The sequence below is a fragment of the Sebastes fasciatus genome, chromosome 1 (genome assembly GCF_043250625.1).
Source record: "Sebastes fasciatus isolate fSebFas1 chromosome 1, fSebFas1.pri, whole genome shotgun sequence".
Lineage (NCBI taxonomy): Eukaryota > Metazoa > Chordata > Actinopteri > Perciformes > Sebastidae > Sebastes > Sebastes fasciatus.
The window spans coordinates 16,414,624-16,440,599 of NC_133795.1; the positions used below are offsets into that span (position 1 = coordinate 16,414,624).

Consider the following 25,976-nt stretch of genomic DNA (forward strand, 5'->3'; position numbering starts at 1 on the left):
GCTAGCTGTACATTATCCCGCTTATTACACGGATACTTACTTAAGAAATCAATAATTTGACACAAAAATGGTCCGCCAGAGTCCGACATCAGAACTGTGCCCATAGCAACTCTCTGCTATAAAGAAATAACAGACCACAGAACGCTGTGATTGACCAATCAGAATCGAGTATTCAACACAACCGTGTAATAAACTGTTTTAGCGTACTAAATAGCAGGTTAGTATGGAATTTTGGATGCAAGAAAACAAATAAGCGTATTTTCACAAAGTGTCGAACTATTCCTTTAATTTTACTGTGATATACCCACGTGAAGATGTTTTTCAAATGCAGGAGACTGTTGTTGACGTTTTACTGCCATATGCCATAGCTATAGGTTTTTTGTGCCTTACACTATCTTTTTCATTTTTATGCATGAGACACTTGTTGAATGCAGGCGATATGAACGAGCTGATACAAACAGCCATCTGACGAGGATTTCCGCAAATGTTGTTACCCACTTTAAGAAATGCAGATGCTAACTGAGGGCATTGATTGTGAATCTTTGTATGTAACTGAATGTAACTCACTGCTGTAAATAAAAGCCCCCAAAATGAAGACCAAGGTTTATTCGGTATGACGGTAAAACACCTGTGAAAACGAACAACAGAAGCATGTCACTGTGCTGTTCAAAAGTTACATCTAGAAAAATTATAAATATGTCAATGTAACCAAATTATTATATTAAACAATTCTATTTTTTTCATGATATAATGCTGAGACGGGTATAATATAATACTCATTTGAGCACATTTATTGTAGTTTTAGTGCCATGAAGAAGAGAGCTTCATGTTGGCCCAACAAGTGACCCTTTGAAGCCTGATAGCATGACTGTACCCTGATGAGATTTGGATGTGAGCTTTTCTGATCATTCTTGTACTGTGATTAAAAAACCCACCCGACGTTGTGTAATCGTACACAAGACGTTCCTCCTGAGTGTCTTTTACATAACCTCTGTGCCATGCTGCATCCTACTGTGTGTGTTTTCTGGCGCTGTTACCTTTGTTCATGAGCAGTGTGGATTCATTGTTGTCGCTGTACTTTGCAAGCTGAGTTGTGTGTATCTGTTATGTATGAAATCAGCATAGATTTTTCTCTGCCCTTGAAGACCATGAAACACAATAAAAAAAGAAAATTCAGGATTATTTTGCTGTCACTGAGTAAAACCAGAGCTTTCTTTATTCTTTATTCTCTCTGTGTATTTTACAGGAAAATCAAAACTCAGCAGGCGTTGACATCTGTTGTGATATGTTTTCACTGCTCAGGGTGTTTTTATTTATTGCAAAGATCTCAATATTTTATCAGAATTTGTCAAACTTATCATAGAGAGGTTCAGATACAGCTGACAAATATCTTCCAGTATACTCCACAAGAGCCAACATTAAACCCATACCTGTCATATCTTTGTTTCATCCATTGATAAAGAATAATGCAGTAAATTATCTGACTTTGTGGATATTATTTATTGATTAATGTTATTTTTATTAAAGGGACTGTTTGTAACTTCTTACTCATATAAATCAATCCGGGTCGGTGTCCCATGCGCGCTCAAGTGTGGCTACGCTGTTCAGACTCAGACTCCAACACAAACTACACGGAAGCACCAAAACCGCAAAGTTATATCTAGTGAAGCTCGTCTGTGAAACAGTGTTGGCCGCGGCGGAGGACGCGAGAAGACCGTAGATTTGGTCTCCAGGGCCGGCGTCTCTGCTGTACTCTGCTCCTCTGCCTGCTTGCCTTCACTCAGCTCGCTCCAGCGCACGTGCATGCGCGCACACTACACACTGCAGAAGACTTCGTAGCTCTGAGAATATCTAGTGAATGTACAGTGGACGTTTGTGCAGAAATAAATGCTTCAGCTCCTCCAGACCAACAGAGGTTTCCCGTGTCTTGTGAAGTGACGGGCTCTGCAGCAAGAAACGTTATCGTCTCCGACCGGGTGCCAGTGTCTCCCCTGTTCCCTCCGACCGCGGCCGGGAGGCTGAAGCAGGAAAAGCCAACACTAGGATCAGCATTGATTCATGGAGAGACCTTCGTCTGGTCAGCTAACATTACTGCCAAGCAGGTGAAATATAGAGTGATATTGTGGTTTTAGCTGACGTGTGTCGCCTCACTGTTTTGACGGATGCCTGCTCACATTCAGGTAGCGCGTGCACACGGGCGAGCGCGAGCAGCTGACTTTCGTTGACTTAACGGCCACAGGTGTCGCTGTTACTGTACAACCGTACAATTCTGACTTGTATTCCCACTGTTAAAACTTCCTGTTCAATTTCCTTTATTAATTTCCACCTGTACTACTACAGCTTTTATTTAGACTTACTTTTTTGTTGGTGGGGTTCAAATAATCATTTTTTAATATTCGATCAATTTACGTACATGGTTAAAATATAGCTTAATAATATAAATGTTATTTTGTGTATTTTGTGGGCAGCTAAACTTATACATATATGGATGTGGAATATAAATGGCAGTAGACACAGAAAATGAAGCTGCATAAAGATGATGTTTAACAACTTCTGGTACAGTACAGATGCGAATACAGAGATTTTTGTGAAATAGACAGATACAGTTACAAATAGTACATTTGCATTATACACTGGTGCTTCTTTACTTTTTCACATTGTTAAAAGAAAATTTTTTTATGCATCAATTAGACAATAATTAACAAAGGAGGAGTTGAGAGAGTCTGAAAAGTTCTTCAGATGCCTTTCAAAATAAATGCTGGCAGTAGTGCTGCAGGACTGACGTATAGTTTACATCATCCTGGTTCCCTCGACAAAAAGCCATTTTTCCCATTGGGTTTTGGATTATTGCAGAAAATAAACTCTGTGGCAAACACACGTTTATGATACTTACAGTATATATACTTGTTTAGCAAGATAATCTCCACAAATGAACACCACTGTTATGATTTTTGAAGTGTGAATGGAATCGCCAGAGGTAAAAAACTAACGTTAGGCTGTTAACAAACTACACCCCGGTCGCATGAGCGTGAGTATACACAACGAGGCTGTAAAGGCGGACGAGTCAGCGTGATGACGTTTAGTAGTCTCATTAAGTCACTTGTTAGCAACCGCCTTTTTTAAGACACATAAAAGCATCAAAATTCACAAGTGGGATATTTACTGACGAATTTTATATCGTAGAATAAAATATTAAAATCTCTTAAGCTTGTGTTAACCACAGACCTTATTTCAGGCATCTAACTAAAAACCAATTAAAAAAACATTGACCTCAAGACGAGCGAATCATGAGTGTTAAAATGTTAACTCATTTCTGGGTTTTAGAAATCATTCCTGTAGCACTTCAGCAGCATCATTCATGTTTTTTTTTTTAACATGAGTAAGGTCTCAGACATAATATCACATATCCTTTCCTCAGCACTATGAGCCAGGGTTGCTTCGTACTTTTGGCGCTTATTGTGTTGGATAGATCTGATGTAGCTGTATAATCTTAATAAAACAATGCCTTGTGACTTACACCATCTCTCTGTTTCAGGTTTAATATCAGTTTTGTGAAATAAAGCTACTCCTTTATTTGCGAGTCCATACAGTAATTAAAGGTTTGGTTCTCTGAATTGTAGCGTCAAGAGAGAGTTGAACACAAACACTAATTGGACAAATACTTTTTGAAAAATGTCTGCGATCAGACGGCGGCAGCAGCTTGTTGGAAGGTTTCCCATTATAAGACTTGCTTCTTCCCCTGCTGCTGCTTCTACCCTCTGCAAAGCCACCCTGTGAAAATGAAACACTGGCTGAAGGGAGTTCTCACCTTACCAGAATAAAACAAGCAGATGGGTCTTTAATTAAAGGTGAGAGGTAATACTATTCTGGAGGAGGAAGTTCTTGCTGGTGCAAACGAGAGGTTGGGAGATGTTGGACTGGAGGGGGGAGGTGTTGTATCTCAGCAGTGTGTCCAACCCTACCCCCCCGCCACCACCACCACCACCCTCTTAGTCCCAGTGCTCCCTCCTCGCAGATTCCAGCGTTAAGTTAATTGGACAGGGAGAGAGGGCTGAGGAGGGAAGCGTTCAGCCCCATTAGCAATCCCCCCATGGAAGGCTGAGCCGAGAGGATCACAGACTCACAAATAGGAGGATTAAAATAATCAATAGGCTTCACTCTCTCTCCTTCAGCACAGACGGGTGCACCACACACACACACACACACACACACACACACCGTTACACAAATATATACACACACACACGTTCATAAGCAAACACAAACACACAGACAGCCTGAGGAATACTAGTTCAAGGAGCACTACTCTCTTCAATGTTGTCTCTGGACTTTCACAAATTAGCCTGGGTCATGTAAGATTCACACACTCTCTCACACACACATGCACACACACACACACACACACACACACACACACACACACACACACACACACACACACACACACACACACACACTCACACACACCTATTCTCTGTTAATGAAGGTTAATTTGAGCCTCTGACTAACTGAGAACCGGTAAAAAGGTCAGAGGCATGAAAGCAGTCTGATGGTTTATATTTTGCTCAGATATTTCTGTACTCTCATGTCTGCAGTATTTCCTGTTCTTATGACTTTTAAACAAAAGTCTTTTACTTCATTAACTAATTGTGAGGGTGTATGGATAACAAGAACTTGCTGTAGTCTTATGATATTATAATGAATATAATGTATAACATATAATTCCCTACAGGCTTGGGACTGCATGCATTTAGGTATTTTTTCTTCTTTCAAGTTTTTCAAGTCATATACTATATTTTTACTAGAGCTGTTATTTGATTAAAATATTTAATCGGGATTAATCGCATGATTGTCCATAGTAATCGTGATTAATCGCAAATTAATCGCACATTTGTGTCTGTTCAAAATGTACCTTAAAGGGAGATTTGTCAAGTATTTAATACTCTTACCACCATGGAAGTGGGCAAATATGATTGCTTTATGCAAATGTATGTACATATATATGTATTATTGGAAATCAATTAACAACACAAAACAATGACAAATATTGTCCAGAAACCCTCACAGGTACTGCATTTAGCATAAAGAATATGCTCAAATCATAACATGGCAAACTGCAGCCCAACAGGCAACAACAGCTGTCAGTGTGTCAGTGTGCTGACTTGATTATGACTTGCCCGGAACTGCATGTGATTATCATAAAGTGGGCATGTCTGTAAAGGGGAGACTCGTGGGTACCCATAGAACCCATTTTCATTCACATATCTGGAGGACAGACGTCAAGGGACCCCTTTGAAAATGGCCATGAAAGTTTTTCCTCGCTAAAATTTAGCGCAAGTTTGGAGTGTTATTTAGCCTCCTTCAAGCTAGTATGACATGGTTGGTACCAATGGATTCCTTAGGTTTTCTAGTTTCATATGATACCAATATCTTCACTTTAGCTTTAAAACCCGCTATAACAAAAATCACAAGTTGCGTTAATGTGTTAAAGAATGTAGTGGCGTTAAAATTAATTTGCGTTAAGGCATTATAATCGCGTTAATTTGACAGCCCTAGTATGTACTCAATGGTAGCTTTGATTTTTGCTGTGATATTTATATTGTTGTTTGGGCATGTTCATATAATATCAAGTCTGTGACAGAGCATGCATTAGTGGCTTAGGGCTGTCCTTAAATATACAATAGATACAGGAGCCTATACATTTTTACATACAAACATACAGAAATCAAATCAAATGATGCCTGCAAGACAATATCATATCATATCAAAATATGTAACATAACAGAGAATAGTAGGCAATATCTCTATCACTGAACATGAACTTTGTAATTTTTACAACCTTTCCCAATGTTTTTCCCATATGACCCTTAAAAATTATGCACTATAGCATATACAGTACACACACCCATACAACACATACCCTTCCACTTTTCCTCTCCGACCCTTCACCACATTTTTTTTTTTTTTTTTTAAATGTATTTATTTATTTTATTTTAATTCTTTGGATTGTCTAAGTATGTGTCCTTTCTTTTTCCTCTAAATTCAATTGAAATTATAGTTTAAGATGAAGTCTTGTTTTGTTTGTTTCCCCCCCCCCCCCCCCCCCCCCTAGTTTTAAGTTGTGAAATTTTGTGTAAAAACAAAGAGACAGCTGTAAAATGAAAATATAGTAGGAGGGAATGTGATGATGATTGTATAAGTTGCTGAAACTGCAATAAAAACTAAGTTATATAAAAAAAAAAGACATTGCATATTTGTGATATGTTGCACGTCAGTCAATTGTGTGCAGTTTTATCGTTTCATTTGAGTATTTTTAGAGGCCTGGAGAGAAAACTTTCCGGTATTTCTGCTCCTCCTCATGGCTCTGTTTTCAGGCTTTAAAAAATCTAGCCCGTGACGGGAGACTTTGACCAATCACAGGTCATTTCAGAGAGAGAGCGTTCCTATTGGCTGTGCTCCGGTCATGTGACCGGAACTTGGCGTTCCTTCAAGATTTCCCGGAGATTTCACATGGCTGCCGGGTCACAAACGTTAATTTTACAGTACACTACAAGATAATTCTGAAAACATTTGAGGTGAGAAATAGGCATTAAGGTAACATACTATTGATTCATATTTGATCAGCGCTGCCTAGTTTGACCGTTTGGTCGGAGTTCGTGAGTGATTGACAGCCGGCTCTCATAGACAGCAGCTGGACAGCAGACCTCAGATCAGCTCTGACTGCTTGTTTTCCTCCGGTCTGTGAAATCTTGCAGATGCCGTTAGGAGCACCGGAGGACACAGAGGCACATGATTTTTCTCAGGTTACCAGTTTCATGGATTACTTGTCAGGATATAGCGACCGTTTTATAAAAATAACTTTTTTAAATTATTTTTGCTCAAATCTCGCCTACTTCAGCTTTAAACAGTGACATGTACATGGGGTAATCATCCCTACCCTTTTTAGCCATAAAACTTTTTAAAATGGCCCAAAAAAAAACTGTTCTGTATTCATCAACGGGTTGAAGAAGGAAAATTAGTTTAATTCATCCAGAAATACATAAGAAATGACACTTATACCAGAGGTTCAAATTGGGTTAATAAGAGCATCGCTCCTCTCACTGTCCTCCTTAACAAGACATAGTGGACGTTCTGGAATAAATACTGTGAAAATTGCGAAATATGTTTTAAATAGAACACCTTCATAGTTCAGGTCTTATGCAATCAAAGTAATCAATTGATAGTAGGTCTAGTGGACACTACATGCCTGATTCACATGAATGATATTCAAATAGATTATCAAAACCACATTTTAAGTAAATACATTATGTGCACTCACTGTCGCTGAATCAGAACCTGGTCATTGAAAATTAGCTTTAATGATATGGGTTTTATTTCATTGCTTATTTTAGTGCAGAAATAACAATTTCTTTGATTTTTGTGATTTGAATTGTGTAGTCTATTTGAGGCAGTGACAATTAATCCCCCATCACTCTCAGCGAGGAAGCATGAAGTGACAGACTGAAATGCACTGAGATAGCTGCTAAAACTTCTCGTCATACTTCATACTCAAAATAGACACACTTCTCACAGTTGCCACTTACCGTGCGCACTATTAGTGCTTTGTGGCACGTCAAACTACCCGTTGAATCTGAAAATTGTTTCAGTTTTCACAAACACAGCGAGATCTGACAAGCTGTTAAATGATACAGTATGTAGGATTTATGAGTTAGAATTGGCTAAAGTCACTGTAAACTCATCGGGGCCATATGCAGATTATAGTGATAGAGCATTAAAAAAAATGTCTAATAATTAGGGCTGTCAAAGTTAACGCGATAATAACGCGTTATGGCAAATTCGTTTTAACGCCACCATTTTTTTTAACGCATTAACACAACTTGCGATTATTAGGTTGTAGCGGGCTCAGTTTTAAAGCTAGAGTGAAGATACTGGCATCATGTGAAACTAGAAAAACCTAGGGAATCCATTGGTACCAACCCTGTCATAATAGTTTGTTGGGAAGGAGGTTAAATAATACAAAGTTTTGCTAAATTTTGGTGAGGAAAAACTGTCATGGCCATTTTCAAAGGGGTCCCTTGACCTCTGACCTCAAGATATGTGAGTGAAAATGGGTTCTGTGGGTACCCACGAGTCTCCCCTTTACGGACATGCCCACTTTATTATAATCACATGCAGTTTGGGGCAAGTCATAGTCAAGTCAGCACACTGAAACACTGACAGCTGTTGTTGCCTGTTGGGCTTCAGTTTGCCATGTTATGATTTGAGCATATTTTTTTATGCTAAATGCAGTACCTGTGAGGATTTATGGACAATATTTGTCATTGTTTTGTGTTAATTGATTTCCAATAATAAATATATATATACATTTGCATAAAGCAAGCATATTTGCCCACTCCCATGTTAATAAGAGTATTAAATACTTGACAAATCTCCCTTTAAGGTAGATTTTGAACAGATAAGAAATGTGTGATTAATTTGCCATTAATCATAATTAACTACGGACAATCACGCGATTAATCGTGATTAAATATTTTAATCAATTGAGAGCCATAATATATGTATATACAATCACTTTTATCAAGTATGACGTATTACTGGAGATTATACTGCCCAGCAGTATGCCTACATAAAGCAGTTACAATTAGGTCCACCTCGACCAATATTTAATGTCTGCTACTGCCCAATGCTTGTGTACTAGCCTGCATATTTTTTATGTAGCACTTGCTGTTAAATGTAAAGCTTGTTGTGATTGTTTGTCTTTACTTCTTGCTACTTTTGTTTTCTTGTCGTATTGCCTGATACTGTTTGTCTGGTACTGTCTGCTGATTGTGTACCTGTCTGCATTTTCTTTTATGTAATGCTTGTTGTCATATGTACAGTAATGCTCGTCATGTATGTCAGTGCCGTCCTTTAAACTTTAAATATTTATTTTTACTGCCTCTACCCCCCAAGAGGCTTTGCCTTTTGCCAGGCCGCCACTGTAAATAAGAATTTACTCTATATTGACATACCTGGTTAAATAAAGATTTTAAAAAAGTACTGCTTATATATTTATTTATTTACCTTGTTTATTTATTTATTTATTTTTTCTCTTGTTCCCACTATCCTCTACACATAAAAGGAAAGATATCTGTATGTGTATGTATAGATATGTGTGCGTATGTACAGTATATGTGTATTTAAGAGTAGTTACTGTATATGTCATATATTACCACCTATTCCTGCTATTGTCCCCTTGTTTTATTTTTGTTCTTTGTTATTTGTCTTTCTCTGTATAATAACTTTTTTATATATAAATATGTCCCTGCATGAGTCTTCACCTGTTTTGTAATCACTTTATAACGCAATAAAATAATAAAAAGTACTGCTTACATGTTAATACATCAATGATGATGATCCAATAATATAATAATAATATGACACTGACAGAAGCCCTTTTTACATGATGAGTGCATGATGAGTTTTTATTTATTTATTTATTTGCACATAAATAAAACTGCACAAAATCCAGTCAATGAAAAAAACACAAGAAATGTGTCAGGAGAGGTCAATAAGCCACAGGCTTTTACAAAAGACCTCCCCCCAACGCCAGGAGAAAAACAAAAACAATAACAAAAAAAGGAAGAAAGATCTAAACTAACATAATTTTAAAAATACAACAAAAATTAAACAACAACAAGAAGTACACAAAATGTGCAGAAAACCCCTAACCAAACAGTGGAAAACAATCCAATAAAAACAATGAAATACATACAAAAAACAATACAGAAAAAAAGAAAATATATCTAAACATATCAAAAGATAATTAGACATCATGAATTAAATGTGATGATAATTTCCTTTTAAAATGTTCTAAGGATAACAAGCTCTTGATAACATGTATTTTGGTGCTCCATATTTGTACACCACGATATCTGAGGGAGTTCTGGCCATGTTTTTTTATTCGTGATACTTGAAGTACATTTTATTACTGAATGCAGGATTTGAACTTATTTATTACAATGAGGTTTTTGCTGTCAAGTAAATAATCTGAATACTTCTTCCACCACATGCTTTTTTTGTATCATGCCGAAGTATTTTTAAAACTCATGCCCTACCTGAGCGCCCCGCCTGCTGCACACTGGTTGTTATTACAGCATAGTCCCTGCATGTGTCTTCACCTGTTTTGTAATCACTTTATAACGCAATCAAATAAAAAAGTACTGCTTTTATATTTATTTATTTTACTTATTTATTTTTTCTCTTGTTCCCCCTATCCTCTACACATAAAAGGAGAGATATCTGTATGTGTATTGATAGATATGTGTGCGTATGTACAGTATATGTAAATTACCACCTAGCCCTGCTATTGTCCCTTTGTTTTGTTTTTGTTCTTTATTTGTCTTTCTCTGTATTATCTTGTCTTCACCTGTTTTGTAATCACTTTATAATGCAATAAAATAAAAAATAAAGTACTGCTTACATGTTAATACATCAATGATGATGATGATGATCCATTAATATAATAATATGAAACTGACAGGGGCCATTTTGCATGGTGAGTACTTTTATTCTTGATACTTGAAGAACATTTTATTGCTGAATGCAGGATTTGAACTTTGAAGTATTTTTTACAATGAGGTTTTTGCTGTCAAGTAAATAATCTTCATTTCATTCTCACTGTGCAATATCATTTTCCACTTGTGCAATTTTGTTAATAGTCTGTTTATTGTCAATACTGCATATACTGCTCATATTTTTATACTTCCTTCTATTTAAATGGTTCATATTTTGTTACACTTTGTTTAGCTCTTTTTTTACTGTGTTATAGCTGATGCATCTTGTTTTTTGCACTATCCCCTTTGCTGCTGTACACTGAAAATGTCCCACTGTGGGGCTAATAAAGGAATATCTTATCTTATCTTATCTTATCTTATCTTATCTTATCTTAATACTTCTTCCACCACTGGTGCATGTTTTTTTTTGTATAATGCATCAGAAGTATTTTGTAAAGCTCATCCCCTACCTGAGCGCCCCTCCTGCTGCACCCTGGCTGTCATTACAGCCTGGCAGCAGCAGCAGGTGCAGTAGCAGCCTGTGACCTCCAGGAGGCAGCCGACGTTGACTCTCAGAGTCTGCAGTCAAAAGATAAAGATGGCGGTGCGGAAGAAAGACGGCGGCCCGAATGTAAAATATTTCGAAGCGTCTGATACCGTTTCTCAGTTTGATAATGTCCGCGTGTGGCTGGGAAAGAATTACAAAAAGGTACTGAACCGCATGTTTTGTATCCACATATACACACACACTGAGCTTAGCAGTGAAATGTGGTTGACTTACCTATTGGGCAGAGGCAGTGACAAAGAGAAGGAGGGAGGGTGCTGCTGTAGTCCAGCTGTTTGATTCTCTCTAGCCGGGATACAAAAGGATGCTGAGACAACAACCAGCTGCAACACATGCAGACGAGAATGGAGGCTGCATGTGTACGTTATTGTAGCTGAACTGATGTCTAAAGCAGAACATAATCAGTCAGGAGAGGGTGATGTTTTTTGCAGAAAAAGGGGGGTGACTTTAGCCGGCCTAGCTGGTTGGCTAATGCAGCTCAGATCCAGATGTTGGCTCTGTGGCGCGCGGCGCCGACTGAAGCCCATCTGGAGTAACACTGAGCTGGTGTGCTGCTGTTTTAGACACACTGATTTAACCTAATAACTGCACTATTTCTTTTAAAAACACGACAATAATTATAATGAATTATATTTACCATTGTATCCCCATATCAGATATTACAATAATGGTTAAGTTACCAAGAATAATAAAGAAGATATAGCAATGCTCCCTCCATAATGGACCATATGAGCACACTGTAGTGTACTTTTATGTGTGCTCTCTGTGGCTGGGAAGCTCCATTAATAACAGCACAATTTCTTTAAAAACACGACAATAATAATAATAAACTATATTTACCATTGTATCCCCATATCAGATATTACAAAGCATATAAGTTACCAAGAATAATAAAGAAGATATAGCACCACACTTAGCACCATATGAGCACACTGTAGTGTACCTTTATGTGTCCTCTCTGTGGCTGGGAACCTCCATTAAGTTATATTACAATTATAAAAGGAAATACTTTGTACAAGGCACATTAAGAACATATACATATCAGGAATGTAGATACATATGATATTTCTTTAAAAACAGGACAATAATAATAATGAACTATATTTACCATTGTATCCCCGTATCAGATATTACAAAGCATATAAGTTGCCAAGAATAATTAAGAAGATATAGAAATGCTCCCTCCATAATTGATTCAAGATGTTTATTGTTATACAAGTACAATCATGTGAAATGCTTTTTTGCTGGGAAGCTCCATTAAAAATAATAAGTTATATTACAATTATAAAAGGAAATACTTTGTACAAGGGCATATTAAGAACATATACATATCAGGAAGTATGACAGTACATATATAAGAAATACTTTGTACAAGAACATATACATTAAGAACATATACGATACAACTTTATTGTCAGCTTGCACTGAAATTCATTTTGCATCCGTAGGCAGCTTAGTTTGAGAAAAAGTACACATACAATAGACATACTATTACCATAGACAGACAGACGAGTAAGACACATCAGACAAAAAACAAAACACATCACAATTATTCATACATAACCCATTACAAAATACCATCTGTCCTCTGGATTTACATGTCTTTATACAGTATATACAGTATAAGATATATGATTGAGGTACTTTTGAGTGAGAAGGTGTCGTATGAATTATCTATTTAAAAGTCTGATGGCCTGGGGGAAAAAACTGTCCCTCAGTCTGCTGGTGAGAGTCCTTGGGGTCCTGTATCTTCTACCAGAGGGCAGGAGGGAGAACAGGCTGTTGTGGGGGTGTGTGTGTTGTCCTTAATGACCCTCAGAGACTTCCTGAGGCACCGCTGGGTGTACAGCTCCTGCAGGCTGGGGCAGCTCGCACCCGGTGATGTGTTGGGCCGAGCGCAACATCCTTCCCAGCGCCTTACGGTCCACGTTGGTGCAGTTGCCATACCAGGTGGTGAAGCAGCCTGTCAGGAGGCTCTCTATGGTGCCTCGGTAGAAGTCCCTGAGGATTTGTGGTTTCAGTCTAAAAGTCCTTAAGAGTATCCTCAGAGCGTACAGTCTCTGTTGGGCCTTCATGACTACAGCGGAGGTGTGGGTGGCCCATGTCAGGTTCATATGGATGTTGACACCCAGGTGTTTAAAGGTGTCCACCCTCTCCACCGATGTGCCGTTGATTGTGACTGGGGACCACACATAGCACCCATGAGCACACTGTAGTGTACTTTTATGTGTCCTCTCTGTGTATTGACTTGTCTCTGTGTGTTGATGTCCTCTCAGTACATCCAGGCTGAACCCCCTACCAACAAGTCTCTGTCCAGCCTGGTGGTCCAGCTGCTCCAGTTCCAGGAGGAGGTGTTCGGTCGACATGTCAGCAACCCTCCGCTCACCAAGCTGCCGGTATGTCTGTCTCCTTTTATCTCTGCCATTCACACACATATAGATAACTATACCTCCACTGAGACGTTTTTTTTTTTTTGTGTCTGCAGATGAAATGTTTTCTGGACTTCAAGTCAGGAGGGGCTCTCTGCCACATCCTGGCTGCTGCCTACAAGTTCAAGAGTGACCAAGGATGGTAAGGCTTTCTTTCTAGCTGCTATAAATGTTTTCTAAAAAGAAAATGAATTATCTAAGTGCTCTGAGTACTTTTGTATTTTGGCTATGTAGCAGTTTCATGTGTAACTCCAGTCTAATTTTCCTGGTAGGCGCAGGTTTGACTTCCAGAATCCGTCGAGGATGGACCGAAATGTGGAGATGTTCATGACGATTGAGAAGTCCTTAGTGCAGGTGAGTTTGCCTCAGAGCTTCTCTCCATGTATGATTGCAACACACATTACCTGGACTGCCAAAATACAATTGTACATGTTTTCAGTTCCGATTTTTTGAGGAGTAATAGCAGTATTTATTTTGTTATTTTTATATAAAAGAAAGCGTCTTTCACACACTTTTACAACATTCCCACAATTTGCCATAATTACAGTTGTTTTTAAGAGAACAACTGTGAGCTCCAGCAGGAGTCAGTTGACACATTTCCGTTGTTTGTTTTCTGCTGCAGGCACCAGAGTTAAATGGTCGTAAAGAAAATACTCTCTTTGAGAGGTTGCGTGTCTCATGATTGCATCATATTTGTGGAGTGTCTGAGAATCAGGCTGCCTGAGGGCGCCCAGTCATGTGACTTGACCAGTAATCCTACTTAATCAGTCCTGCAGTTACACTACAAGATCATTCAGCTCTTCTAATCTGAAAAGCTCAACAACACAGACAGAGTTTTAATTGAGATTATATAGATTTATATATATATATATATAGTGTCCTGCCTATTTGAATTTATGAGGTTCACTCATTCACACACCTGCTGCATTTCTTTATTTCAGAACAACTGCCTGAGTAGACCGGTCATCTACCTGAGCTCTGACATAGAGCCAAAACTGCTCGGGAAACTGAAAGACATCATCAAAAGACATCAGGTGTGTTTTTTTGTTTTGTTAAAAGTCTCAGTATTACAGAGAGAAAACTTGCTCCACACTTGGCTGCATGTGAGGCTTTTAGTCAGAATAAAGAAAGTATTTTAATGTTGTAAACTTAACCCATGGTTTCCTTGTGACTCTTTATCTGTTGCAGGGCTCAGTAACTGAGGACAAGGCCTCCAGCTCCCATGTTGTTGTTCCTATTCCCACCAGCCTGGAGGAAGGTGAGGCTTCAGATATACTTTATTTAAGCACAGTTTGTTGTTTTTAATGTGAATTCTGCTGCAATGACTCGCTTTGTGCTAATATTTTTTTCTCTTTTTTGATCCAGAGGAGTGGGTGCGTCCCGTGATGAAGAGAGATAAGCAAGTGCTGCTCCACTGGGGATATTTTCCTGACAGGTTGGTGCTGAGTTTACAGAGATATGAACACCATTCAACATTTTACACTTAACTGAAAACCTCATCTTATTGTGGAAGTATAACACAGTTCCCACACTGTAGAGTGGATCTGATAATTTACTGCTCTTAAATCTACGAGTTTAAGTTACACCTTTGTCTGCCTGAGATGTTTTTACAAGCCCAAACTTGTAATCTTTCCCTTGCCTTAACCTTTGACCTTGCTCCTCTCACCATTTAGTTATGATACGTGGATCCAGGCCAGTGAGATTGAGGCTTCTGTGGAGGATCCTCCCAGCCTAGAAAAGCCCAGGAAGGTATTTAAATTCTTGTCATGCTTTGTTATTAAAGTCTAGAACTTTTTTTGTATTTTGTTCATTCTTGTCTTTCCATTTTTTCTGTCATCCATTCCCAATTTATAATATCTGTCTTTTATTCTCCCTTAATTTTAACTTTTTTTTGACAAATCCTGTTTTAATATCTGCTTACATATCCCATATTTTTTTCAAATTGTTTTATTAATTTTTCAAATAGTATCAAACAACTATAACGGAGTGCAGTGCACTATAAATTACATAAGATAAGATAAGATAAAATAAAATATTCCTTTATTAGTCCCACAGTGGGGACATTTTCAGAGTACAGCAGCAAAGGGGATAGTGCAAAAAACAAGAAGCGGCATTAAAAAACAAAAATCAGATACAACACAGTGCAAAAAGCAAAGCAAAAGTAGACAGGCATAAAAAATATGAACAATTTAAATATTATTAATTTACAGTAGTAGTAGTAATAGTAATACTAGTAATTTACATAGTATATATTATACACAGACAGACAAGCAACATAACAGAGTAACAACAAAAAGTCAACAACGAGAGAAAGAGAAAAAAATCCATCCAGACAAGAACGGAAAGCACCCCATTTCTTTCACATGAAGATCACAAAGTTCAGGACTGTCTGCTGTTGGTCGCGTCACCTTTGGCTAGGGCTGTGTATTGACAAAAAGCTGGCGATACGATACGTATCATGAAACAGGGGTGACGATTCGATATATAACGATATATTGGGATACTGTAAGCAAGGGGATATATTGCGATTTTTAAAAATCAAATTTTAGGAAAACTGTCACAGTATAAAGAACACACCATCATATGCATAAAATCTTTGTAAAGAAAGTTTACTTTTTTATGCAGTCAGAACAGTGGGATCTGTTTATCACAGTCCCTGTAAAATCCAACATCATAGCACTTTGAGAGGACACAAACACTGAGAGGGCGCATCTCTTTACAAATCAAATAGTAGTATTGAGTTCATCTTTACATGTAAACTATTAATTAAAATAATATATAAAAATATTGATACAGGGTTTTTGAGAATCGCGATATTCAATATTTTTGATATTTTCTTACACCCCTACCTTTGACCTTGCCTTCGTCCAAGTGACTGTGTCCAGCACCGGTACACCGTCCTGAAGATTTCCAGGTCAGGAAAGACGACCAGTGCTGTATCTGCTTATTCCTGTTCTTTATTGAGCCTAAATGACACTTATGCGCTTCAGCCTTTCCTTTATTATGTAAACCTGTCAGGGGACTGTAGTGTGTGCACAGAGCTGATAGCTCTGTAGTTTGGCAACAGTATTCTTCTCATGTTTTTCTCTCTGTGCAAAACATCCATGAATGAAGTGCTCTGGCAAATTGGCACTTTGAGCAACAGATCTTAACTCTGGCACTTGGCTGAACCGTAAATTCAAAGCAGCGTCAGAAGCTCTTGTTGTGTATTCAGAGCATCACTCGCTCAAGGAGTTCAGCGCTCACAAGGACATGATAGTAAGAGCAGTGAAGCGTTCAAATGTTTGGAGCTGTATTCACGCAAAAATCAGCACACTGGCTTAGTTTGCTATCAAGAATCCTGTCACTCGGTTTACTCACAGAGGAGAGTTCTCCCTCAGACCACAACTTCAAAGTGACATAATTAATATTAGCTGCATTTGTCTCCTTTAGTGTGCTCGCATGCTGTATTTAGGTGTCTGTAGAGTTGTTTTTACGCAAACATAAATAATAAAAACTTCCATTGAACACTAACAAATGTATTGTCTTTTGAATCCACTCATTATTGCCCAAATACAATAGTCTACAATACCAACATATGATCCAGAAAACACAGCCACTACTGATCTTAGCAACATTATTTCTGCTGTGGGTCCACTTAAAGAATTTGTGTTTTTATTGAATTTCTAGACTAGGTATCTGAATCCATGCGTACAAGTTTAAATTGTACCATGTTGAAATTTACCGTTGGGGATTTCTAGAAGATGTAGCTGAAAAACTGAGCGGAGTGTGCAACACTACCTGTTTAAACTATGAAATAAGTTGGTGACATTTCACTCAGGCGGCTGTCATGTTCACTGAAAATATTTCAGTTTTGGTCACACATTGTATGGTCTCTGTTCACAGGTCCATGCCAAGTGGATTTTAGACCTGGACCAGTATAACGAGTGGATGAATGAGGAGGACTATGAAGTGGGCGAGGGCTGCCCTAAGAGGAAGAGGATCTCAGCCAAGACCCTGACAGACGAGGTGACCACGCCGGACGAGCGGAGGGACAAGAAGCCTGGCAGTGCCAAGAAGAGGAAGAGGTCACCGTCCCCCTCCCCGACCCCTCCGCCTCAGGAGAGCAAGAAGAAGAATACCAAAAAAGGGTCGGTGACATGACGTTTCTTGATGCAATGATGTCACTCTCGTGAGCTGTTAAAGAATGAAGTGTTGCAGAACCAGTTGTATCAGAGACATTATGCAGTATAGTAAAATAATGTCCTGTGTATGTGCGTGTGTGTGTGTGCTGACAGGCCAACGACCCCGTACACCAAGTCTAAGCGGGGCCAAAGGGAGGAGGAACAGGAGGATCTTAGTAAAGACTTGGATGAAGCCTCACCTGTTCCAGCATCTGAGGAGGGAAACCCACCTAAGACAAGTACACATATGTTCAGAATATACATAAAAATAAACATATATGAACTTTAAAATGAACCTCAATTGTCCCCTTAAAGACTTTAAAGTAGTTGTTGTCTGTTACTGGCTGATAGTATATGTTCTTTGTGCAGATAACACCAAGAAGGACTCTGATTCTACTCCAGTAAAGGGAGGAACAGATATGGGTGAGCAGAACATTTTGTATGTGTCTCCTCCATCATGGCCACCAGTAACTTCTTTTACTCCCCTTTATGTGCAGTGCTAATGCACGTAAATCAGTGGAAAACAAGAGTGATCCACTGTAATTTGTTTATGATTAGGGCTGTCAAAGTTAACGCGATAATAACGCGTTAACACAAATTTGGTTTAACGCCACTAATTTCTTTAACGCATTAACGTAATCTTCTGGAGGTTGTCCCAGACTCTGTTTTTAAGCAAAGTGAAGACATTGGCAACATATGAAACTATAAAACCTAAGGAATTCATTGGTACCAACCATGTCATACTAGCTCACCGGGAAGGAGGCTAAATAACGCTCCAAACTTGCACAACATTTTGGTGAGAAAAAACCTGGCATGGCCATTTTCAAAGGGGTCCCTTGACCTCTGACCTCAAGATATGTGAATAAATCATAGTCAAGTCAGCACACTGACACACTGACAGCTGTGTTTGCCTGTTGGGCTTGAGTTTGCCATGTTATGATTTGAGCATATTTTGTTATGGTAAATGCAGTACCTGTGAGGGTTTCTGGACAATATCTGTCATTGTTTTGTGTTGTTAATTGATTTCCAATAATAAATATATACATACATTTGCATAAAGCAGCATATTTGCCCACTCCCATGTTGATAAGAGTATTAAATATTTGACAAATCTCACTTTTAGGTACATTTTGAAAAGACAAAAAATGTGTGATTATTTTGCGATTAATCGCGATTAACTATTTTAATCGATTGACAGCCCTATTTATGATATTATCAGGTTATAAGACATCAATTTATTACTTTATTGTGGATCTGGGTTTTTCCCATGACTGTTGTCTCTCCCAACATGGAGGAACAGTATGCATTTCAAACTGTGAATAAGTCCTCTATTCATTTTGAGTTCATTTTGTATTTAGTGAATGTTATGCCGCTCTACTCGTCCATTTTATATTAACTTACGAGTCTTCTGTGATTTGAACAGACGAGCAAGAGGATGAGTCCATGGAAACAACAGGCAAGGTAAGGTAGTTTGTAAAAGTGCAGGAAAATGTTTGGACGGTGACGAGACTAAACTCATATGTCATCATGAGCGTGTGTGCTTGTGTTTAAACAGGAGGAGGAGGAAGGCTCTCCGAGCGTGAAGGGGGAACCAGTGAAAGGCTCAGACCTTCACGAGGACAACGTGACTGAGCAAACTCATCACATTATTATACCGAGCTACGCGGCCTGGTTTGACTACAACAGGTAAGAAAAAGAAAAAATGAAAATGTTTTAAGTAATCTGATTTCAGATGAAAAACTGAGACGCTCTCGGCACTAGAGAGCGCGACATGAGACGTAACTCAAAATGTTTAAAGTGAGTTATTGATGCGGATTTCATATGTGAGTCTTCATAATGTCTTAACTGTTTCCCTGCAGTGTTCATGCCATTGAGCGCAGAGCTCTGCCAGAGTTTTTCAATGGGAAGAACAAATCTAAAACACCGGAGATGTAAGTATTTGATCCGTACACAACACAATATTAGATGTTTTTGTTACAGGTTACATCTGGAATGATTATCTGACTAGGGATGTCAGAACACCAGAAATGTAGTAGTCGATAACAACACTAGTGAAATTCCTCGATTCTTGATACCAATTCGATACCACGATTCCCTCTCTAGGACGGTGTTGCTTACCGGCTGCTAACAGCTAACGTAACTAGCTCTTCGTCCTGCCAATTTTAACACCGATTTGTTGTTCATAATGTAGCGTTGTCAGGGGAACAAAATGGTGAGTCCCCTGGACGTATCTAGAGTGAGTTTACTGCATCCCAAACACATTTACTATCGTGCCCGGGACGACGGGACACCATTAGTCTTGAGCCCAGACTCTTTAATTAAAAAGTAGTCACATACGGTACAAGAGTAAGTTGAAGGATCTCCGTTTTCTATGCGCCTCCTTCTTTCAGTTACCTGGCGTACAGGAACTTCATGATTGACACCTACCGCCTGAACCCTCAGGAGTACCTGACGTCCACCGCCTGTCGCAGGAACCTGGCAGGAGACGTGTGTGCCATCATGAGGTAGGTGGAGGCTGAATGTGAATCTTTGTACTCAATCCAGAGCTTTAACTGTCTGTATCTACACAGTCACTTGTTTGCTTCTTCCACTGCAGAGTCCATGCCTTCCTGGAGCAGTGGGGCCTGATCAACTACCAAGTGGACTCTGAGAGCCGACCCACACCCATGGGCCCCCCACCCACATCTCACTTCCACGTCCTGGCAGACACTCCGTCCAGTCTGGTGCCCCTGCAGCCCAAGACGTCTCAGGTCCATATATGTTCTCACACACACACAAATAGACACATGCACACATGTTCTGGGTTATTTGACATGCGTCCCCCTGTCGTTGTGTACCTGTAGACCCCTGCTACCCAGACGATGATGTCCTTCCCAGATAAAGTGAAGGAGAAACCAGCAGATCTGCAAAACTTTGGGCTGCGGACTGACATGTACAGCAAGAAGACCGTCTCTGCAAAGGTACAAGTCTAAGAAGATTCATGACGGCATGATTCTTTTTTTTGTGATTTACAATAACCGGCGATATTAACAAAATGGTGGTGATATTTGTGCACAGAGCAAGAGTACAGCGAGCTCTATGAGGGAGTGGACAGAACAAGAAACACTACTACTACTCGAGGTACAAATTATCCTTAAAATTAATTGTGTGATGATGCAGATAATTCGTAAACGTGAGAATAAGACAGTAGAAATGCGGAGCTAAATGTAGTCCTTGCTTGTCTCAGGGGTTGGAGATGTACAAGGACGACTGGAACAAGGTTTCAGAACATGTAGGGAGCCGTACGCAGGATGAGTGCATCCTGCATTTCCTGCGGCTGCCCATTGAAGACCCTTACTTGGAGGATCAATCCTCGTCACTGGGACCACTGGCCTACCAGCCGGTACCTTTCAGCCAGGCAGGAAACCCTGTCATGAGCACAGTGGCCTTCCTCGCCTCTGTCGTTGACCCACGTGTGGCCTCAGCTGCAGCCAAATCTGCTCTGGGTGAGAAGATTATGTTAAAGTGAATTTATTGAATGTCATTATCGATTACTCATTAGTCATCCCCAAATCTAAATTTTGCTTTACACCAATAACCTTGACATGTCTCTCTCCCTCTCAGAGGAGTTTTCTCGTATGAAGGAGGAGGTTCCTGCAGCGCTTGTTGAGGCTCATGTGCGGCGGGTGGAGGAGGCAGCGAGGGTCAGTGGCAGACAGGACCCGCTGTATGGCCTTGAGGGTAGTGGCATTGCAGGCACTGGCCTGGAGGAGGGAGAAAGACCTGGTAGGATGGACACACTCACGTACAGCATGCAAAATTGCAATAAAGAAAAAAAACGTTGAACTGAAAAATAAAAAGTGACTTGTCTTATCTCTAGATGAAAGCAGTGATGAAAGTAAGAGTGACAGCCAACCAGGTGAAGAGAAGAGGGAGGCCAAGGTATGATGCATGTTCGTTACAATTTAATGTTTCTGATTTGTGAGTTCTGCTGCTGAACTGCTGCGAAGCTCATTGTGCCATGTTGGCTTTCCCAAACAGGACAGCAAAGACGGAGCGACTGAGGAAGAGGAGAAGCAGGCGGAGAATGGGAAGAAGGAAGAAGAAAGAGGAAGAGAACAAGAAGGAGAGAGGGAGGCGGACAAAACAGAGTCAGAGATGGGTACGAAAATGGATCTCAGTCAGATACAGGAAATACAGTGTTCTTGTTTCAAAGGTGAAAAAAAAGGAATGTTTTTTCCTCGTAGGCGATGGAGAGAAGGAGAAGGATGGAAAAGAGGGCACAGAGGAAGGACAAAGAGAAGCAGAGAGTGAAGGAGAGAGGAAGGCTAAGGTGGAGCGTGACGTGGGAGAGGGGAACCTGGCCACTGCTGCTGCATCTGCGCTCGCTGCTGCTGCAGTCAAAGCCAAGGTAGAGTTAATTATCACCTCAACTTGCTGTTTCCTTCATCACCCTGAGAAGAATAACGTTATGTTTTCGGGCTGACTTTAGGTTGACTTTTTTATGACATGCTATACTATGAATTTTTGACATTTTTTATGACATACTATACTATACATTTTTATGACTTTTTTTGTGACATACTATACTATGACTTTTATATTTTCATGACATATTATACTATAACCTTTTTCTGTCATTTTTCCCCAAATGTTATACTTTGACTTTTATTTATAAAATTATTTTATAATGTACTATAACTTGACTTTTTTGTAATGAAATTCCATGACATAAGATACAATGGCTTTTTTGACATTGTTTTTTATGACATTCTATACTATGACTTTCTTTAATAATTTTTTCGACATACTATACTATGACTTTTTGATTACTTTTATCACTTTGGTTACTTTTTTCGACAAACTATAGTATGATTATTTTTATAATTTTGTTCGTCATACTATGACTTTCTTTACCACTTTCTTTGACATACTATACTATGACTTTTTTTCGACATATTTTGCTATGACTTCTAATCAACATACTTTTCTATGACTTTTTTTTCCACTTTTTTTCGACATATTATAATATAACTTTTTTTATATACTATACCTTGACTTTTTCATGACTTTTTCTACTTACCACCACCTGAATTTGGAAGTCAAATACACAAAGAAGCATTGCTCAAGTATATCATGTGAAATAGCTCAGCTGGTAGATACCTGGTTGGAATGCTGAAGGTTGTGGGTTTGATCTTTATGCAGGGCAGTTGGTTTCAGGTCTAACTTCACATGAAGAAATACAAAAAGCAACAACGTCTGTTGTATTTGGTAAGATAGCTCAGTGTGGTAGATATCTGGTTAGAATACTGAAGGTTGTATGATCGATCCTTATGTGGCACAGACAGTTTGACTTTTTTATCACTCTTTTCGACATACTATACCATGAGCTTTTACACTTTTTCCAACATACTATACAATGACTTTTTTCGACATACTATATTATGACTTTTTTATAATTTTTTGCAAAATAATATACTATGATTTTTTTTTCCGACATACTACACTATGACTTTTTTATGAATTTTTATAACATACTATACTATGACTTTTTTCATGACTTCTTCGATAGACTATACCTTTTTCATGACTTTTTTGTACATACCACCACCCGAATGAAGAAGTCAAATACACAAAGAAACATTATTATATGTGAAATAGCTCAGCTGGCAGATATCTGGTTGGAACGCTGAAGATTATGGGTTTGACGTTTTAGTGATTTTTTCGGCATACTGTATGTACACCATGTTGTTGGAGGCATGCAACTACAAGGCGGTAATTCTTCTTATTTTCACATTTTCTCTAATATAAATTTCTCCTTCACTTTCTTCGTAGCACCTGGCTGCAGTGGAAGAGAGGAAGATCAAATCTCTTGTGGCTCTGCTGGTGGAGACCCAAATGAAGAAGCTGGAGATTAAACTGCGACACTTTGAAGAATTGGAAACCATCATGGACAGAGAAAGGGAGGCTGTGAGTGAGGGATTCTGGGATATGTAGTATCTTAACAGAGTTATCAACCTAATTACAGTACAAAAACTTTAACTTTTTACTTTTTGTGTGTGTAGTTGGAGTACCAGCGTCAGCAGCTGCTGGCTGACCGTCAGTCCTTTCACATGGAGCAGTTGAAATACGCTGAGATGAGGGCCCGCCAACAGCACTTCCAGCAGATTCAGCACCAGCAGCACAGCCAGGCCACGGGCCCTCATGCCAACCAGGCTGCCCCAGCTCCAGCTCCACCAGCCCAGGGCCAGCCTACAAGTCAGCAAGCTCCCAGCACACCAGTGCCACAGCCGGCCCCCAGCCCTGCGCCTCCAGCTGCAGCTTCTGCCCCGACCCCTGAATCCCAACCACCTCAGGGTGCTCACACCTCGCCCCCACGCCCCCCAGGCGCAACCTCAGCTTCCCACTCAAGCTCCAGCACCAGCACTACTCCTGTACTCCATGGTGAGTTTAAAGTTAAAGCACCATTTCGACCAGAACCTTTTTTAATACATGTAATACATTCATTATTTCAGTATATTCGTTTGCTATTTCTTTGCTATTTTTCAGCTCTTAGATCTGAATAGCCATTGTCAAATATTTAAATGATTATAATTTGCGTGGGTGCCAATTAGTCCCTTTGCTAGATAATATACTAAAGTCTTGACACATACACTATCAGCTTTATTTGAAATATTTTCCCTGTTAACTTTACTTGAGCTCTCAAAACAAAGAGAACATTTGATAAAAATGTGTCAAAAAGTTGTATTTTTATGACATACTATACTATTCATTTGTACGACTCTTTATGACATACTATAATTTGACTTTTTATGACAATATTAAATAACGATGTTATACTTTGACTTTTAATTATAACGTACTAATACGTAATAATGTACTATACCGTGACCTTTTTTTTTTATGAAATTCCATGACATAAGATACAATGGCTTTTTGATATTGTTTTTTATGACATGCTATATACTATGACTAAAAAGTTGTACTTCTCAACATTGTTCTGCTCTTCCCCCGTTTCACCCCTCACAGAGCCCACCGCCCCTCTTCCCGGGGAAACACTCCACCCCTCAGCTCCGGTCCCACCTCCACAGTGAGAGAAAAATACATTGCCTGAGAATCCGAATGACTCTGACCACTTTGAATCCTGCCGGTATCATCTGAAATGAAGAAGTCATAAACCGAAGGAAGTGAACACAACTTTCATGTTCAGCTCTTTTTTTTTTCTTTTTTTTTTTAGGACAATTGATGCGAGAAAGAAAAATACGATTACATCTTAATCAAACCAGCTCTACTTAAGTCCCTTTTAAATTCAATCTGCCTATGAAGAAAATGTACTTTCAAACAGAAGCTGTTCATCCTGTGCGGTCGGTTGGACAGCAACATCTCACGTCATAATTTTAAGCTTAACACCAGAGATCTGGTGAACTAAGAGGGTCTTACCATCATGCTGCCACTCAAGGAGACGAAGAGAAAAGACTCATCTTGTTTTTTCAGTGTTTTGGACATTGTTGTCACAGCTTGTGAAGTCTCGTGCTTCACTATCTCTCCAGAGCCCCCCCCCCTCCTGTACTGTAGGTACTAATTAAATATATGTAAGACAAAAATGCACTTTTAACATGTTTCCCAAGGTCTCATTGAAAGACTTGAAGCATCCATGAAATTGAACTTTAGCACTTATATCATCGTTTTATTGTCTTAAATACTCTTTCATGCTGAAGGTTTTGGAAACTTGATTGGGAATGTTACTTTTTCCTCTCTATTTTTATCTGTATTACATAGACAAACGGTCACTCTACAGGGTCTGGCCTGGAGGTCACATGTCTAAAACTAACGTCCCTCTCCAGAGAAATGTCTGTAATGAATGAAAACAAATCAAAAGCCAGTTGGAAATTAAGTTGGTTTGGATGCAGTTTGAGACAATGTACTGTAAACTGGATTTTCTGTTACAAACACACCTTATGTTGCCCTGTAATGTTAAAGTGAAAGTACTGACAGCATGAGATCATCATCCTGAAGAGACCTCTCTTTAAATATATCTTAATAATGTCCCTCCGTTCAACAGCACTTAGAGAAAAACATGTCAGCGAGGAGCTTCATGTTTTTCAGATCTGGAAGAACTCAAAGCATCCAGGTTGTAGTTTTGTGAGGAATGTAGTTTTGTTCAAAAGGAATGACTGAAAGTCTGAGAATAATAATTCTACCAGTGAAGTGTTTTATTCATAATTGACTTTGTGTTAATTGCTCAACCAAAATGTTTTTATAATCATGTGTATCTCACATTTATTCAGTGAGTTTTATTGTGGTT

General features: G+C 39.0%; 1 protein-coding gene across 2 annotated transcripts; it reads left to right on the forward strand.

Annotated features, from left to right (window-relative positions):
- The first annotated feature begins 11,105 nt into the window (after window positions 1-11,105).
- smarcc2 (SWI/SNF related BAF chromatin remodeling complex subunit C2) lies at window positions 11,106-25,555 on the forward strand. Of its 2 annotated transcripts, none has more exons than XM_074633506.1 (26): window positions 11,106-11,244; window positions 13,377-13,496; window positions 13,586-13,671; window positions 13,802-13,883; window positions 14,471-14,563; window positions 14,718-14,787; window positions 14,895-14,964; window positions 15,203-15,278; window positions 17,415-17,659; window positions 17,807-17,931; window positions 18,062-18,115; window positions 19,116-19,153; window positions 19,248-19,378; window positions 19,552-19,623; window positions 20,083-20,196; window positions 20,289-20,442; window positions 20,536-20,652; window positions 20,750-20,812; window positions 20,919-21,177; window positions 21,296-21,457; window positions 21,552-21,613; window positions 21,713-21,833; window positions 21,919-22,082; window positions 23,507-23,641; window positions 23,737-24,115; window positions 24,701-25,555. In XM_074633506.1, the coding sequence occupies exons 1-26, from the start codon at window positions 11,134-11,136 to the stop codon at window positions 24,763-24,765; spliced, it is 3,168 nt and encodes a 1,055-aa protein (XP_074489607.1). In that variant the 5' UTR covers window positions 11,106-11,133; the 3' UTR covers window positions 24,766-25,555. The 2 variants fall into 2 exon arrangements, with proteins under 2 accessions (XP_074489607.1, XP_074489615.1); XM_074633514.1 differs by having other exon boundaries at window positions 13,808-13,883.
- The last annotated feature ends 421 nt before the right edge of the window (window positions 25,556-25,976 follow it).